This window comes from Myotis nattereri (genome assembly GCF_964212035.1).
Source record: "Myotis nattereri genome assembly, chromosome: 1".
Taxonomy (NCBI): Eukaryota; Metazoa; Chordata; class Mammalia; order Chiroptera; family Vespertilionidae; genus Myotis; species Myotis nattereri.
This window is the reverse complement of record NC_138075.1, coordinates 126010500-126029294: the sequence shown is the minus strand read 5'-3', so window position 1 is coordinate 126029294 and position 18795 is coordinate 126010500. Positions and strand designations below refer to the sequence as shown.

General features: G+C 37.8%; 1 protein-coding gene across 3 annotated transcripts; it reads right to left on the bottom strand.

Annotated features, from left to right (window-relative positions):
* Positions 1-459: 459 nt before the first annotated feature.
* TRAPPC6B (trafficking protein particle complex subunit 6B) lies at positions 460-16893 on the bottom strand. Of its 3 annotated transcripts, XM_081096368.1 has the most exons (6): positions 16391-16893; positions 9711-9778; positions 8531-8648; positions 7292-7375; positions 2627-2720; positions 460-1831 (listed from the first exon to the last, which is right to left on the bottom strand). In XM_081096368.1, the coding sequence occupies exons 1-6, from the start codon at positions 16469-16471 to the stop codon at positions 1800-1802; spliced, it is 477 nt and encodes a 158-aa protein (XP_080952494.1). In that variant the 5' UTR covers positions 16472-16893; the 3' UTR covers positions 460-1799. The 3 variants fall into 3 exon arrangements, with proteins under 3 accessions (XP_080952494.1, XP_080952495.1, XP_080952493.1); XM_081096369.1 differs by lacking the exon at positions 2627-2720 and having other exon boundaries at positions 1201-1831; positions 16391-16882; XM_081096367.1 differs by lacking the exon at positions 460-1831 and having other exon boundaries at positions 2442-2720; positions 16391-16684.
* Between the last annotated feature and the right edge of the window lie 1902 nt (positions 16894-18795).

Below are 18795 nucleotides of genomic sequence, written 5' to 3'. Positions count from 1 at the left end.
GATTCCGGTCAAGGGCATGTACCTTGGTTGCGGGCACATTCCCAGTAGGGGGTGTGCAGGAGGCAGCTGATTGATGTTTCTTTCTCATCAGTGTTTCTAACTCTCTATCCCTCTCCCTTCCTCTCTGTAAAAAAATCAATAAAATATATATTTTTTAAAAAGAATCAACCAATGAATTGCTTGAATGGGTGGTACAAATCGATGTTTTTCTTTCTCTTCCTCTCTATAAATCAAGTAATTTTTTAAAAAATTAAATCATTTTAAAAAATTATAGAGATGTCAATTTGATCTCTTGTTTGTATCACAATTATATTTTGCTATGCATATTACCAATTGCTACCAAATTTCTAAAACAAATGTTTCCCAAATTGCCCTAGAATGTTGATTTATTTGGGCTGGTAGTGTTTCTGGAAAAAATGGTTCTGCGATCAAATACTAGGTTAAATAAATTTTTTTTTTCTGAACCTATAAACATGCCATTAATATGCATTAGAAATCTACAAAAGATGGATTTCCAAAATGCAACTATATATATAAAAGGCTAATATGCTAAGTGTCCTTCCCTCCCTCTGGGTAATGAAATCACGTAGCAACACCCAGCTTCCTCTCCCTGGTGACGACTAGCGTCATTGCAGTTTCTTCAGCCCAGGAGCCAGCTTGCTTCATAGCCAGCTGCAAATACTTTACAACTGTAACCAAATGTCTGTGAAGCTTTTTCCCACGCCTCATCTCATTCGATCCTCACAGAAGTCCTGGAGTAGGTAAATAGGAGACTCAGTGGAATCCTGTTTTTCTTTTCATAAGCCGGAAAAGTGTAATATGCTAATTAGACTGAATATCCTTCTGAGGCTGCTGCTGCGAGGGCTGGGGCAGCAACTGGGGATGCCGCCTCGGCCCTCAGAGCCCCTTGCATTGGGCCTCTAGTGTGTGTGTGTGTGTGTGTGTGTGTGTGTGTGTGTGTATGATAAAAACTTCACGAGCACTTCTATGCAGGGGGAGAAAAATTGAAAGTTGAAACTGTAACAGGAATAAGTATAAAAATTTCTACCTAAAATACCTAATATTCTTTGGCCCTCGAGTTACTGAATTCACATTTAAACTAATCTATATTTCAATTTTATTATATTAATGGATCTCTCCAGTACTGAATTCTATTAAAGTAAAATTATGTTTTTGAGTAAATTTAGGCAGCCTGATATGACATATCTCACACACATCTACACTATATATAATGAAATCCTTATATGGGCCTCTAGTATATAATGAAATACTTACACAGGCATAAAAACCCTTAACAGAAATAAATTATAAGCAATAAAATAAAATCTTATTTAGTGTGCTGTTTGCTTTTTTTAATAACTAAAATTTATAAAGGAATCAAAATTTGTTCATTCTTACACAAATGATTCTGGCTTTTTTTATGCTAATTTATCAAACCCTGAGTTTTGCTTTTCTGTCTGTGGTTAAACATACATCCTTAAGCAAGTAGAAATGTTAAAATAAGGATCCTACATCTTGGTGTTTATTTATTTGAAATTAGGATTTTTTCATTCTGAATAGTTTCAATAAAGTGTATGTTATGGTAGAATGTCTCTATCTGCTTTAACTTGACCTATGTTAAACTGATAAAATACAACCTTAGTCCTACTTAAGAGTACATCTTTCATTATATAAGTTAGCAAATAGCTTATATCAACACAAATGTCCAACAATTTTAATTAAATCATTGCTACTTGAAATACTTTATACATGAATAATTTAACTCTTTACACTGTTGAAGCATTGCATTTCAGTATGTTCTATGACTTCTGTATCATCACCTGAAATTTACCTAAAAAAGAAAACATGAAAAATAATTTTGATTTTAGGAACAAGGAAAGCAAGTCTAAACATCAGTTAGTAGTTTTAATCAAGAAACTTGTTATGACAAACTTTTCACATTTTTTGTTAAAGGAAACACATTGAAGCTCAAGTCAATTTTATTCTTGGTTGGTATATCTGGGTGAAAAAATCTTTCCAAATGAGTTTACTGATAAAAAAAAAAACCCAGCTGGCTTTATCTAGTTTTACGTAATAAATATTGTCTAGAAAACTTTAAAAGTGTTTTTCAATGCTATAGGGAAATTTTCTACCTGAAAGAATACAACAAACAATTTTCCTTTAAAAGTTAAGAATCACCCTGGTGTGTGTGGCTCAGTTGGTTGAGCGTCCTTTTCCCAGGGAACGAGGTTGCCAGTTCCATTCCCAGTCAGGGCACACACTGGGTGGCCACTTGATCACCAGTAGGGGGTGGACAGGAGGCAATCGATGTTTCTCTCTCCCTCTCCTTTCCTCTTTCTCAAATCAGTAAAAACATTTTTTTCTTAAAAAGTTAAGAATCATTCCTTAAGTTGTCTGGTAAATTTGGATTTCTTTAGCACATTTTCTTATATCAATGTCCATTCTGAATTCAAAAATCACTGAATATAAGTATGCTACATATTACTACATTAAATATTAAAATTGGTCAAAGTAAAAAATGTGGTTTTAGCATTTTAAATTTCCTCTAATTTAACAAAAACAAAAAAACACCAGACCTAAAAAATAATAACTAAAAACATTCGGAAAAAATGTGAATTTAACTTACAGGCAGGCATTGAAGACACCTCAGCTGTTACAATACTTTTAATCCCCAAGTTTGATAAGCCACCTCTGATTAAGCCACATGTAAATGCTAAATACTAAAAGGGAAAAAAAATGTGAAGAAAATATTAAGGATTTACTAAGAAAAGTCTATGGATAAGTATGACATTTAAGTCTTACTATTATTACGTAATTCCTGTTTTTAAAAAAAGGTTGTGGAAAAACTTTTCAAATTACTGAAACTTCGGATTGTTAGAAGATTTCCCAGCTCCTTGCAACTAAAGTATGACACATGACAAGTTCTGCCAATTGTGTGCTCCAGTCCAGGACTCTGAATCTAGAGTGAGTGACAAACTCAAGCTGGAAACAGGTTAGAATTAGTTCTAGAGGCAACAAGGGTGGCTGTGTCTAATGTCAGTGCTGACTGAAGAATTCTAACCAGATCCTCCCAGTGGAATGATTAGGGGCTAACTTTCTGCCTGCTTTAACGTCCCAGGATTCTTGCCTGTTTTCTTCCCATCAGTTCTATGAGCGGATATTATTCCATTCAATCAGAATTGGTTTCTGCTTCCCACAACCAAAAATCATGATTTGTTCACAACAAAAAAATTATCCAGTTCAAAATACCATTAGTGCTGAAATTGAGAAATCCTGTCATATAGAAACAAGGAAAGGGACTGAGCTACAGCAGAGAAAGCCAGGACAAAAATGGGAACTAAAAAATTAATAATCTAAGGAATTTTTCATTATCTACTTTTCTATATTGTATAATATTCAACAATACTATGTATATATAAATAATATAGACTATTATTTTACAACTAGTGGCCCAGTGCACAAAATTCATGCACATTAAAAGGGAATTAATTAGAGGAAATATATAATATTGCTGTTTACCCTTTATAATAGAAGTGTCAGAGATGAAAGGAAATTAGTAAAATGTATATGAAAATATATAAATATTAATAAAAAATAACAAAATGATATAACAACAAAGACATAAAAACAACAAAAACATGATATAAAAACAACAGTGATGCAAACAATGACTGATAAAGTGATTAAACTTATTCTAATATCTCCCTGTATACCACATTAAGAGTGAAAACACTTTCAGAGTGCTTGACTAATTTCCCTTGTGATGAAGTATTTATAACTTTAACTGTAACGTCACATGCTCTTCGAACTCGAAAGAAAGCAACATATAATTGACCATGTCCGAAAACGGGTTCAGGTAGGAATATTCCTACTCTGTCTAGAGTTTGTCCTTGTGATTTATTAACAGTCATTGCAAATGCTGGCATCATGGGAAACTGTCATCAAATTAATTTAAATGGGAGGCCAGTGTCAGATGGGGACAAATCAATTCTTGGAATCAGAACAACCTCCCCCTCTGCAGATCCTATTAATACTTCAGCTTCGATGATGTTAGGTCATAATCTTTTGATAATAAATCTAGTACCATTACAAAGACCCCATTTACTATTAAGATTTCTCAGTAGCATGATGATTGCACCCACTATCAATTTTAATTTATGACATGGCATTCCCAAAAGAGTAATATTAAGAAATTCAATGGGAAAATTGTCCTTTTCACCATCATCTGTTCAATCAATGGAATCATCACTCAAATATGTGTGAAAATCTCCGAGTATATCCAAAATTTCTTCATGTAATTTTTGAACGTGCTCATTTTTTGGACAAAGAATCGCACATTTAGATATATTTTTAATATTATCTACAGATATACTATTTCCAAAGGTAGCTTCAATAATAGATCCGTTACAAATCATTTCACAGGGGATTTCAATAATATCCATTCCTAAATAAAAACTGCTATCAAGCCCTAGCTGGTTTGGCTCAATGGATAGAACACTGGCCTGCAGACTAAAGGGCCCAGGTTCGATTCTGGCCAGAGGCACATGCCTGGGTTGCGGGCTCTGTCCCCAGTAGGGGCCAAGCAGGAGGCAGCCAATCAATGATTCTCTCTCATCATTGATGTTTCTATCGCTCTCTCTCCCTCTCCCTTCCTCTCTAAAATCAATAATATATATATATATATATAAATATATATATAAAACAACAACAACAAAGAAAACTACTAGCCGGTTTGGCTCAGTGGATAGAGTGTAAGCCTGTGGACTGAAAGGTCCCAGGTTCGATTCCAGTCAAGGGCATGTACCTTGGTTGTGGGCATATCCTCAGTGGGGTGTGTGCAGGAGGCAGCTGATCAATGTTTTTAACTCTCTCTCCCTTCCTCTCTGTAAAAATTCAATAAAATATATATATCCGTAACTGGTTTGGCTTAGTGGATAGAGCATCGGCCTGCGGGCTGAAGGGTCCCAGGTTCGATTCCGGTCAAGGGCACGTACCTGGGTTGCGGGCACATCCCCAGTAGGAGATGTGCAGGAGGCAGCTGATCGATGTTTCTCTCTCATCAATGTTTCTAACTATCTCTCTCCCTTCCTCTCTGTAAAAAAAATCAATAAAATGTATTTTAAAAATATATATATATGTGTGTGTATTAAAAAAAAAAACTGCTATCAAGTTTGCCATCTCCAAGTTTTACTAACCATTCACTATGAGCAGAATTCTCTGATCTCATATTTGTTTTAAAAGACAACTTTCTGAAACATCCCCAAACATTATAGTACTTTAAACTCGCTTGTACTATGGCTGATCGCATAGCATGTGGTACAATACTGAGACATTGTTGAAAATTCCTGAGAACTTTCCCACCAAATGCAACATTCAAATTCATAGTTTCTCTTAGTAATCTGTCTATGGCGTTTATAGCAGGACTGGATGCTATGGTGCATTCATCAATACTGAGAAGTTTGGCCTTTTTAATGGTTTTAGCAACTTCACTCTTTATATTGAGTCTAGAAATTGAAGTTTCATTTAATGGAATTGGTCATTTATACTGGGAATGAAAGGTTCTTCCACCGAGAAATTTGCAGCAATTCCTGTAGACGCTGTAGGTAAAACAGTACCACCACGACCTCTAATATAATGTATTAAAACTTTATAAAGGCCGAAACTGGTTTGGCTCAGTGGATAGAGCGTCGGCCTGCGGACTGAAAAGTCCCGGGTTCGATTCCGGTCAAGGGCATGTACCTGGGTTGTGGGCACTTCCCTAGTGGGGGATGTGCAGGAGGCAGCTGATCGATGTTTCTCTCTCATCGATGTTTCTAACTCTCTATCTCTCTCTCTTCCTCTCTGTAAAAAATCAATAAAATATATTTTTAAAAAAAAAAAAAACTTTATAAAGATATGTTTTTCCACTACCACCTGGACCATCCAAGAGAAAGCATTTGGGGCATACAGTTTGATCTTCGATGGCTGAAGTTATAGTCTGAAAAGCAGCTCACCTCAGCGCTGGGCAGGCCTGCCTGTGCCTCCGCTGGGCGCTGGGGTGGCCACCCCCGTCTCCACCCACCAGCTCCAGTCATGACTGGAACACCATTAGGGCCAATGAGCATATTATCTCTTTATACATATAGATATACATAAATGGGTACTGATAAGCATTTAGAACTAGAGTCATGAAATTCTGAACTGGAAGAAAGCTTACAGACTGTTTATAATATAGAAATTATTATAACCAGTTTTATTAATGAGGAACTAAGGTCCATAGGGGTTATGTAAATTACCCAATGTCACAAACCTGTAAATTGTGGAGCTTAGCTTAAATCTACATTAGATTTGGTCCAAAATTTAGATTTAGTTGGTCCCAAGTCCATGTTCTTTCCTCTATACCTATATTGCCTTTGTGTTAGATGATTTAAGGTATGGGCAATTTTTTACAGATAAATAGCAACTTAGATGGCCCCAGATATTTTAATCACTTCAAAGGAACCCTTACATTAAAACTTGTCATCTTTCTTTAATACATATGCCTACTTATTTTTTGATTCCTACATGAGATTGAAAAACAAAAAGTACACAAAATCCGGAAACAGATATACTTAACACAAAACATGTATGCTTAGAAACATTGTTAACTATGTTTGTTTATTTATTTATTTATTTATTTATTTATTTATTAATAGATTTTATTGATTTTTTACAGAGAGGAAGGGAGAGAGATAGAGAGTTAGAAACATCAATGAGAGAGAAACATTGATCAGCTGTCTCCTGCACATCTCCTACTGGGTATGTGCCCGCAACCAAGGTACATGCCCTTGGCCGGAATCGAACCTGGGACCTTTCAGTCCGCAGGCCGACGCTCTATCCACTGAGCCAAACCGGTTTTGGCTGTTAACTATGTTTACAACAATTTTTTTAACCTACTAAAGGAAATTGTAAATATAAACTCTGAGGTCAATAATTTTGCACAGCTAATAAGAGTTTTATAAGCTTGAATATCTTTTCTGACATATCTATGCTATATTCAAAAATTTATCATTAATCCACATTCAATTCGCATTTAGTTATAGTGTTTCTTTAATTGGTCATCATAAGCCTACTTAGCTACAATTTAAGTTATTTTAATATGATGAACATCTGTCTCCTATTTCAAAGAAAAGTGTTTAAACAAAAAAGAAATATGGTAAAACCTATTTTAAATTCAAAAGTCTGTTGTATTTGGCACTGTACTTTTCCCTATGTTTCTCTTTTCATAATAATAAATAAAAAAAACCTCAATTTTTTTTATTCCATTAAATACCTTAGATGCATGTTCTAAGTACTGTTTCCCTGCAGACATCTGAGTAAGAAGACGGAATTTGTTGTCCTGAAGTACATAGATGCCCTGTTCCAAAAAACAGAAAACACATCCAAAGTCACTGTAGTCTGCAGTCCTTAAAAATTACCTTTTCTTCAAAACAATAAGAGCTTTCTAAGTTATTAAGACTCCTTTCTATTGGCCAACTTTTATTTACTGGTTGATTTTAGAGAGAGAGAAAAATAACCCATCAATTTGTTGTTCCACTTATTTATGCACTCACTGGTTGATTTTTATATGTGCCCTGATTGGGGATCAAACCTGCAACCTTGGTGTATAGGGATGACACTCTAACCAACTGAACTACCCAACCAGGGCCTCAAATTCTCTTTGAGTGAAGGAGGTCTGCAATGTTCAAGCTCAAGAGTTGTTCAGTATTATATAACTATATATTTATTGAATGCTTTTAGATACTGAAGATAAAAAGATGCATGAGACATAGACTCTATCCTTAACTCACAGTCTAGTGGAAAAGAATCACCAATACTTATCCAGGTAAAATCAGCAGTTATATATTATTAACTCATATCTATGAAGCCAATCATCAGTCACTTCTTCCCATTAGTATTTCAAGTACTTCTAAAGTCAGGTTGATACTGTTATATGAAAAATAAATTCTACAGATAGCTACTAGATACATTCTTTTCCTTTTTTATACTTAATCAAAGGGCCAAATCCACTCTAAATACTTCCTTAAATGGATTTTAAATGCACATTTTCCATGTAGTCTATTGATTTTTATATTAAAATATTTTAACAGAAACTATGACAGCAACTAAACAATACAAGACTAATTTAAGAGCTAAATATGTTCCATGAAATGGACTTCAAAAATTACTCTAAAGGCATAAATGTGATATATTTGTGGTTCTGCTTCTTATTACCTAAGTAATAATAACTAAGAAACTAAATCCTAAAACTTTATCATTCTGACATTGCTATTTTTTAAAACTTAAAATAACTTATTTAATTGGGGGAAAGAAACAGCTATCATAACTGATCATTGTCCCTTTGTCTTTACTCACTATATCCTATTAGAGAATATAACTTATTAATAACATATAAGAGAAACATTCCAAAGTTGAGTAGAAATTACGTTGTTTTAAATACGTAAATCACTAAAATAGGACATCTATAATAAGTTAAAGGACTTAAAAAATAGGCTTTAATTTATCGAAATACCTGATGATTTGTCCTGAGATTGTCGATTTGTTTCTTGAATACTGTAGTCCAGAAATCTTTACAAATGAACTTCATAATATCTAACTCATCCTTGAACCTCGCGGTATCTTTTGTAAACCTAAAAAGATCAACTAGAAGTAATACGGTATTTTTCCTCCAAAGAAAGTAGGAGGGGCAAATTGTTAACTAATTTCCAAATGCCAGAATAGCACTGAATATTGATAGTCATAAAGTGATAAGCATCAAGCAAAGTAGATCCCATCTCAATAGATTTACATTCTTTAATACAATTATGGGGCTAAAATTGGTCTAACAGTAGAGTCTAACAGTAAGTTGCAGTTTTAGGTGCAATTCATCCTAGCACATCAAAAAAAGCTGAGGATGATCACGGTATTGTTACATAAAACAAAGTTCAACTATTTAGAGAGAAAGGAATACTAAAAATTGTTCTATAAATTAGAAGATGACTGCCGAAACCGGTTTGGCTCAGTGGATAGGGCGTCGGCCTGCGGACTGAGAGGTCCCAGGTTCGATTCCGGTCAAGGGCATGTACCTGGGTTGCGGACACGTCCCCGGTGGGGGATGTGCAAGGGGCAGCTGATCGATGTTTCTCTCTCATCGATGTTTCTAACTCTCTCTATCTCTCTCCCTTCCTGTCTGTGAAAAATCAATAAAATATATTTAAAAAAAAAAATTAGAAGATGACTGCATACATAAACAGAGACTCTAAAGCATTTCCACCTATGCTTTTAAACAAAATATGCATTTAAATAAAATATATTTAGGTTAAAAAACCTATGGAACAAAATTTTAGATACTACTTTAGTACATCAAAGTTTTCAAGGAAAAAAAGGCTCAAATATATAAAATATATATTTTCTTCAATATTAAAGCATCATAGTTGAATAACTGAGTTAAAATAACGTAAGACCTAAAAAGAAATTTCAATTTGTGAATTAAAGAACAGAGAAGAATTAAAGTATCTCAAGTTTTTTTAAAAAATATATTTTATTGATTTTTTACAGAGAGGAAGGGAGAGGGATAGAGAATTAGAAACATCGATGAGAGAGAAACATCAATAAGCTGCCTCCAGGATCTCAAATTTTATGCAATCTTTTGAAATGGATCATCTTTGTTCATAACCTACCTGGAAGAAAATTTTCAAATCCAGACTGCTCACCTTTCTATCAATCCTTGTCCCACTCGAAACCCCATGTTTTCCAGCTTAGTAATACAGCGTCCATTTTCCTATTTGAAAAAATAATACCTTAGAATACTTTTAGAATGTCAGAATGTTGGCATTCAAAATTGTTTTTAAATGTTGGCTAAAAAAAATTAATGTAAACATTTATACTTTCTTAATTGAAACATTACAGGAAAAAGTGAATTTTCTTAGTACTAATCATTTTCATAAGGCAATAAGATAAATAGGGAACTGTTGCTCATTATTACTTTTCAGAAATGTTGAAGCCTCTTCATAATTATTCTCCCCCTACTTGTTTTCCCCCATTCAAGAATTCTTCTCTCCTCAGTAGTTATAAAACTTGGTATCGGGAGCATTTGAGATCTTGCTTCCCAGGAACTGTCCTCAGTTTTGGCTCAAATAAACTCTTATAAAATTCTCTAAAAACAAAAATAGCCTTAGCCAGTTTGACTCAGTGGATAGAGCATCAGCCTGTCGACTGAGGGGTCCCAGGTTCAATTCTGGTCAAGGCATATGCCCGGGTTGCTGGCTTGATCTCCAGTGGGGGGCATGCAGGATGCAGCCAATCAATGATTCTCTCTCATCATTGATGTTTCTCTCTCTCTCTCTCTCTCTCTCTCTCTCTCCCTCCCTCCCTCCCTCCCTTTCCCTTCCTCTCTGAAATCAATAAAAATATATTTTAAAAAATAAATAATAAATAATAAAACTTGGTATCACCTTTGATTTTTTGCCAGTCATTCACTTTGTATGGTCATTAAGTTCTATTGTTCCTTTTTTCAAAATGTCTCTTAAGAGTTATCCAGGCTTTCTAATTCTGTGTGTCTATATTGATGACCCCCATCCTATGCCTGGAATAATGCATTTGCTTTGTTCTTCCTTTGACAATTTCATCGTGTTAAGGCTTTAAATACTATCCCTATGCTGAAGACTCCCCAAATCCTCTGAATGACCAACAAATACCTATACAATCCAGACCCATGTACCCCTTGAACCTCAACCTTCTACTCTTCTTCACTCATTCTGTTCCAGCTGCACTGGTCTCCTTGCTGTCCTTAAACATGCCAGCCATGCCCTTATCTCAGGGCTCTTGCATAAGCAACTTTTCTTCCAGATATTCACAAAAATCAACCGCCTCTAAGTCTTCGCTCACATGTCACCATCTCAAATGAGGCCCATTTTATTTTATTTTTGAGGCCCATTTTAACCATTTCTCTAAAATTGCAACCTCACTCCCTTTCAGCAACTCTCTATGCTAATGATTTTCAAAATGTGATTTTTCAAGACCAGCAACACCAGCATAGAAACCTATAATGATGATGAATTCTATAATTCCACCCCCAATTTATTTATTTTTTAATATATTTTATTGATTTTTCACAGAGAGGAAGGGAGAGGGATAGAGAATTAGAAACATCGATGAGAGAGGAACATCGATCAGCTGCCTCCTGCACACCTCCTACTGGGGATGTGCCCGCAACCAAGGTACATGCCCTTGACCAGAATAGAACCTGGGACCTTTCAGTCCGCAGGCTGACGCTCTATCCACTGAGCCAAACCGGTTAGGGCAATAATTCCACCCCCAATTTACTGAATCAGAAACTGGGTGTAGAATCAGTAATCTGTTGTAAGACACCCTCTAAAAGTGATTCTGATGGCCTATCCTACTTCCCTGTTTAAGTTGTCTCCAAAGAACTTATTTCACCATTTCATGTACTATATATACATTTTACTATCTATACATTGCACTATATATACATTTTTATATTGCCGTGTCCCTCCATCTCCACCCTCCACTAGAATACAGCTCCAAGAGGGCAGGACTTTTTATATATTCTGAAGCCTGTTTGTCTTCCACTAAGAAGTATACCATGGGCCTCATTATTTGCTGAACTTTCAGTACCATGTACTCCACTTTGGAGGCTATAACTACTAAATCTGTATTTCTAGTATATACTTTATTGGACATAGCATCTAGAGGCCCACAGGCCCCTCAAATAGGCATATCTAGCCTACTTGTCCTCCAGAATTCCCTAACTTCATTAATGGCACCACCATCCCTAGTTACTCCAACCAGAAAACTTCCATTTTCTTCACCTCTTTGCTCCCAACCTTTTTCCACACACTTGTGTCCAATCCTGTGGAGCCTATCATCTACATGTTTTCCAAAATACATCTTCTCTCTCCATCCTTACTGCTTAAGTTAGCCCTTTTCATTTCTCTCCTGGTTTTCAGTCAGAACCTTCCAACTGATCTCCTTGTCTCTACTTTTTTTTCCCTTTGATTTATTTTCCATATTTATGTATAGACTTTCTAAAAAACAAATCATGTTATTTCTCTACTGGATCTCTCAGAAGCCATCCCCTTTCTTCAAAATAAATCCAAACTCCTTAGCATGACATTACGTGCCTTTCCTTAAATGATCCCTGGCTAGCCCTGGTTGGGTAGTTCAGTTGGTTAGAGCGTTGTCCAGATATACCAAGGCTGTGGGCTTGATCTCCAGTCAGGGCTCATACAAATATCAATCAATGAATGCATAAATATGTGTAACAACAAATCAATATTTCCCTTTCTCTCTTTCCCTCCTGCCCTCTCCACCACCACCACCACCCCCGTCGGACTTTCTCCCCCTAAAAAATCAATCAATCAATACAAAATTAAAAAAAAAATTAAAAACTGACCCCTGGCCCTAGCCAGTTTGGCTCAGTGAATAGAGCATCAGCCTGCGCACCAAAGGGTCCCGGGTTTGATTCCAGTCAAGGGCACGTACCTTGGTTGCAGGCTCCTCCCTGGTTGGGGCTCATGCAGGAGGCAACCAATCTATGTGTTTCTCTCACATTGATGTTTCTCTCTGTCTCCCCTCTCTCTTCTACTCTTCCTAAAAATCAATGGGAAAATATCCTCGGGTGAGGATTAACAACAAACAACAACAACAAACCCAAACTGATCCCTGACTAGTTATCCAGAATCACTAACAGCCACATATCCACAAACACCCTTCCTTCTACCGCTCTGAAACTTCTGCAGCATCTCCAGAGTTCCACGCTCGCTTTTGCCCCTTCTTCTGCCTCCATGCCTTTGTTAAAGTTGTTCCCTAAACTGCACATGCTTTAAATTCAGCTCAAGTATCACCTCCTCCCAGAAACCTTCCCTGATGCTCCTGTTTTCCTAGAGCACACTGTACATACATTTATTGTACTTATCACTATCCTTGGTTTTTCTGTTATTTTCCACACTCATTCCCAAACATGCTCAGGTGGAATAAGTACCTATAAGTCATGATGATAGAACAATCTACTCTTTGTAGAATCATCCAGGAGCATATTGGTTAGCAGGAAATACACTTACTATGTAGGCATTCTCAAAAACTAACTATGATCACATGAACTTTTAAAATAAGCCCTAGCAAATACCTTCTGATGTTACTACTTCTTCATTCCCTTTGGCATCTGTGAGTGCTCACTAGAAGGCACCAAATTTTAAGAAAATTGAACTTGACAATATTACCCATTAACTTTTCTAAAAAACCTCTTCTCCATAAGTTGGTAAATACCTAATTATTCAGTTTCTAGAGATTTAATTCCTCTTTAATATAGTTTGACAATCACTGATTTGGAGGGTGAGAACATTGGTTCTTTATTTCATTTCAAAACTTACGACTTTGTCTAAAAAGATATATAAAAACCATTTCTGGATGACATGATTATGTATCTTGCTTTTACATTTTTAAAAAATATATTTTATTGATTTTTTCCAGAGAGGAAGGGAGAGGGATAGAGAGTTAGAAACATCGATGAGAAAGAAACATCGATAAGCTGCCTCCTGCACGCCCCCCCTGGGGATGTGCTCGCAACCAAGGTACATGCCCTTGACCGGAATAGAACCTGGGACCCTTCAGTCTGCAGGCCAACGCTCTATCCACTGAGCCAAACCGGTTAGGGCTGCCACATAACTTTTAAAAATTACTTTGTTTATACGTACTTTACATTTTCCCCCCACCATAAACAAATTGCAATAGGAAAAGTTATTTATTTTTATTTTTTTTTATTGATTTCAGAGAGGAAAGAAAAGGGAGAGATAGAAACATCAATGATGAGAGAGAATCAATGATCGGCTGCCTTCTGCCTTCTGCCGTCCTGGGGATCGAGCCTGCAACCCGGGCATGTGCCCTTGACCAGAATCGAGCCCAGGACCCTTTAGTCCGCAGGCCCACAGTGCTCTTCCTACTGAGCCAAACCAGCTAGGCCGCATGTTTTAAAAATTCTTGTGATACACCAGTTGAAAATTGTTGGCTTAAATTATCAGTCATGATTACAACAGCTCTGTTTGGTTCTTTTGGATTAATACATTAGGAAAAAGATAAATTTTTTTTAAAAAAAGATGGTTTTCCTAGGCAAGAGCCAGAAGAGAGAAAGTAGAGAGAGAAAATGAAGATTACTGGTTGCATGTTGAGGGCTAGGGGTGGGGGGTCAGGGATAGTATGATAAAGAGTAAAAGGGGTGTGCTATTCATTATTCTTTGGGGAAAAGGAAGACTAGCTTTAAACAAACAGTAAACATCTACTCCTCAGCACTTAACACAAGTGGTAAACATTAATAACTCTTGGTTGTTGATGATGATAAAGTCAAAAACTTGTAACTTGGAAAAAATCTCTATTACAGGTGGATCTGTTAACAATAGAATTTGCTTCTTTTCCAGTACTCTTCCTGAAGTCTTCCTAATGATATCTCCCTAATGACATTTGCCACAGATTGGATGTTTACGTTGCCCCAAAATTCATACATTGATGGTACTAGGAGGTGGGACCCTTGGGAGGTGAGCCCTTAAAAATACGATTAGTGCCCTTATAAAACAACTCCCAGAGAGCTAGCTAGCCCCCTTCCAGGGGCACAGCCAGAAGACATTCATTTATTTATGAAACAGGAGTGGGCCTTCACCAGACATGGATTCTGCTGGCACCTTGATCTTGGACTTCCCAGCCTCCAGAACTGTGAGAAATAAATCTCTGTTGTTTTAAGCCACTCAGTCTATGGTACTTTTTTCCGGCAGCCGGAATGTACTAAGACACTAACCTTCTTGCAGTTTACAATCTGGCAGTTCCTCTTCCTGGATATCCTACAGCAGTGGTTCTCAACCTTCTGGCCCTTTAAATACAGTTCCTCATGTTGTGACCAAACCATAAAATTATTTTCATTGCTACATCATAACTGTAATGTTGCTACTGTTATGAATCGTAATGTAAATATCTGATATGCAGGATGGTCTTAGGCAGCCCCTGTGAAAGGGTCGTTTGACCGCCAAAGGGGTCGTGACCCACAGGTTGAGAACCGCTGTCCTACAGGCATATCAAAATTTCAACCTGCCCCCAAATGAAAAATTCATTATCTTCATCTCTTTCTTCTCCTTTATTTCTCTCCAACCAACTAGGCTTCTCACTCTAAATTTTCAATTCTCACTCGTATACCTAACCAAGTCGTAGAGATTCCACCTCCTATTTTTCAAATTTGTTCGCTCCTCTTCTCTCTGTCCCTGTCTTAATTCAGATTTTTGTCACCTTCTGCCTGAGGGCCTGCAATACATGATCTTCTCACTACAAGGATCTTCCCATCCAGCCAGTCCCTTTCTAACACATGAATGGGCCATGTCATTCCCCCTTAAAAACCCTTTAACTCTTCCACTAAGAAGGTTCTAATTCTTTAATCATACAGGGTCTTTCTAGTTTTAGCTCTTAACACACTTAACTCTCCCTATCCAATCCAGTCACAATGAAATACTTAAGCATATTTAAATACTTCACACGCATTCATATCTCTATGCCTTTACCTTTGCTTAGGATGCTTTTCCTACCCCCACTTTCCACCCCTCTTTATCAATAGCATTATAGAAAGGGCTTCTGACTTGAGCATGACTTAGGAATATCTCTCATTTATAAAGCCTGTTACAACTCCATAATTCCATACCTAATTAACCAGCCAAAACCTTAATTATTCGTTGAACCCCTATTCCCCAACCACTGTGAGGCAGGGATTTTAGTTTATTCATCTAGCACAATGTCAGGCCCACAATCTGTACTAAAAGTTTTCGGAGTGAGTCAATGAGTGAGTGAGGACTCCCACATATTAGAGGTAACCTCTACAAGGATGGGGCCATTGTTTCCTTCATTACTATACCCCCCAGCACCCAGAAAACCAGCTCTAACACAATGTGCATTAAGTATTTTTTAATTAATTAATTAGTTTCCTAATTATAGTAACGCCTGCCAACTACTTTGATGCCAAACCTCATCAGGTTTCTGTCTTGGGGTGGGCGGAGGGGCAGGGCCTGCGGCGAGGGGTGAGGAGGGCGGGCTGGCTCGCAGGCTGGGACGGTCTGCGCCCTGGGCCGCTCAGCACTGCTGGAAATGGAGAATTGTTAAGCGGGTGCCAAAGTCGGCTGTGCAGTTAACCCTGCCCTAAAGCACGGCAGAGACAACACTGAAAGAAAGGAAATCGGCGGCCTGCAGGTCACAGGTATGGAAATGGACGAAAAGGTATCAAATAGAAGATGCGAAAGAAAAGCAGATGGAAGACCGCAGACAGCTCCCCGTTCCAGGGCCGAGGAATCCGCCGGCAGCACCGGCTCGGGGCGGGGGTGGGAGGAAGGAACGGAGGGAAACTCACCACCTCCCCCTGCTCCGCGGACTTGTACACGCCTGACACCATCTCGTTATGGAGAAGCAAAAACAACGCCTCGTCCGCCATTTCCTGCTTATTCTTAAGCTCTGGTTTTCGGCTTCCCTTCGGCTCCGGCCTGAGCTATGCGGGCCGCCGCGCCGCCCCCACGGTCTGCGGCCCGGCCCGCGTTGCTAGGAGACCGGGGAATCGACACAGTCTCCCGAAGGCGGGCTCTGCAGTGAGCCCACCCCGGGCCGGCCCAGGAGAGACTCTGACAAGGGCGGGAACCCAACCGAACCCGCAGACACCTGGCCGGCCCCTGGGCGGGGGGCGAAAAAACAACTTCCGGTCCCCTCGACCCGGGCACCCAGTCAGCTCTGTGATCGCGGAGTTCCTCCCCTGGGGTGAACTCCTGGTGCCCGTGTGACGTCGCTGGGGTCCAGGCGATACGGCTGGGGTGGCGCTGGGGACAGATGGTGTTAAGATCAAGGAAACCCCCGGCCACCTCCGTGTTAATTTCCTGGGAGTTGGATGAACCCATAAGAATGTCTATAGCAGTGGTTCTCAACCTTCCTAATGCCGCGACCCTTTAATCCAGTTCCTCATGTTGTGGTGACCCCCAACCATAAAATTATTTTCGTTGCTACTTCGTAACTGTAATTTTGCTACTGTTATGAATCGTAATGTAAATAAATATCTGATATGCAGGATGTATTTTCATTACAAATTGAACATAATTAAAGCATAGTGATTAATCACAAAAACAATATGTAATTATATGTTTTCTGATGATCTTAGGCGACCCCTGTGAAAGGGTTGTTCGACCCCCCAAAGGGGTTGCGACCCACAGGTTGAGAACTGCTGGTCTATAGGCTTCATCCAAAGCTTCCACTTCCTGCCCTATGTTTAATATGAAAAGTTGTAAAAACAGTGACTAAATCATAATTTTTCAGGCTATACATTTTAGATATATTGAGAAATTATCCCAATCCATATTAGTTTAAGCCTAGGTAGAAAGACGATTTAAAGCCATTTTGGACACCAGGAAGAGGCAAGGGAGTAAGCAAAGAACTAGATACTCTTGAACCAGAAGACACAAATTAATCAGAGAATTCAGTGAATAGAAAAAGTGCTAAAGACTTCAGAAAAGCAATGTTGTTGTGGGATAGAGTTCATAATAACCCACGACAGATGTGAAACAACTAAAGCAATGCAAATACCCATGTTAGATAAATGTATCTCTTAAATTTTGCAAATTTGGATCAGTTAAATGTGTTGCTTAGCATGTGATTAGCTCTTGTCTTAATAGACAAAGCAGATTTTTTTCCAATTAATTCATTGCTTCCCCAAAATTAACATATTGAGTTTTCTCAAATTTTAACCTCTCAATTCTTCATATCCTTTCACAGGAATTTAAGATCATGTCCCATAACTGGAATTATGGTAGCTTTTTCTTTACATGTCTCTTCTAATGCTTGGATCACTTTATTTGATCATCACATAAAATAAGCATAAAAGTTCCACCTGAGGTTTTGAAAACACTAAATAGTGTAATTTTGAAAATATAATCTTAATTTTTCCAGCACTAAAATTTCCCATGTGAAGTCAGGTTCTTTATGTCCCAATTGCATTCTTTTTTTAAAAAAAAAATATGTTTTTATTGATATTTTACAGAGAGGAAGGGAGAGGGAGAGTTAGAAATATCAATGAGAGAGAAATATCCATCAGCTGCCTCCTGCACACCCCCTACTGGGAATGTGCCTGTAACCAAGGTACATGCCCTTAACCGGAATCAAGCCTGGGATCTTTCAGTCTGCAGGCTGAAGCTCTATCCACTGAGCCAAACCAGTTAGGGCCTAATTGCATTTTTCCTTCATCACCACTACCAAGGAATAGGAGGAATCCAGGCTCCCTATTGAGGTTGAAGAGTAAGCAATTGACCAACTTATTAAGGTTGACTTCTCAAACTACCATAACATGGAATTCTTAGAATATTTTGGAGAATAGAGGGGAAACATTTATTGAGCATCTACTACCGTAAATGTTGAACACAGCATTTCACTGATTCTCTCCCCATAAATCAGACCATGTTAAATTGGCCAGGATCCAAGTAACAGATACTTTGGAAACAGGAATAGATCCTGGTTTTGGTTAACTCTAAAAGCATTTTTTTATGGAAACACTTTTCTATTTGGTGTTAGGATCTACTTTTGCAACATCCTCCTGGTTCATGTACTGTCTGCAACATGGGATTGTAATATGGGTCAGAGACCAGGTATGCTCATAAGCAGAAAGAAATAGTTATTCATTAATCCTCATCCTTCTTACCTAGCTTTACTTTCGCTTTTTTTTTTCAATAGCACTTCTTCCTTTCTAATGCTGGGGTGGAAAAGTTTTCCTTCTAGACCTTC

Bases quoted from the DNA above. Each gene is read 5' to 3' on its own strand.
- TRAPPC6B (XM_081096367.1), bottom strand. From the start codon at position 16,471: ATGGCGGACGAGGCGTTGTTTTTGCTTCTCCATAACGAGATGGTGTCA. The intron at 8,649-9,710 runs GTGAGCAGTCTG...TGATCTTTTTAG, and splicing joins GGACAAGGATTGATAGAAAG to GTTTACAAAAGATACCGCGA. The intron at 2,721-7,291 runs GTATTTAATGGA...TTTCCCTTTTAG, and splicing joins ACTTAGAACATGCATCTAAG to TATTTAGCATTTACATGTGG.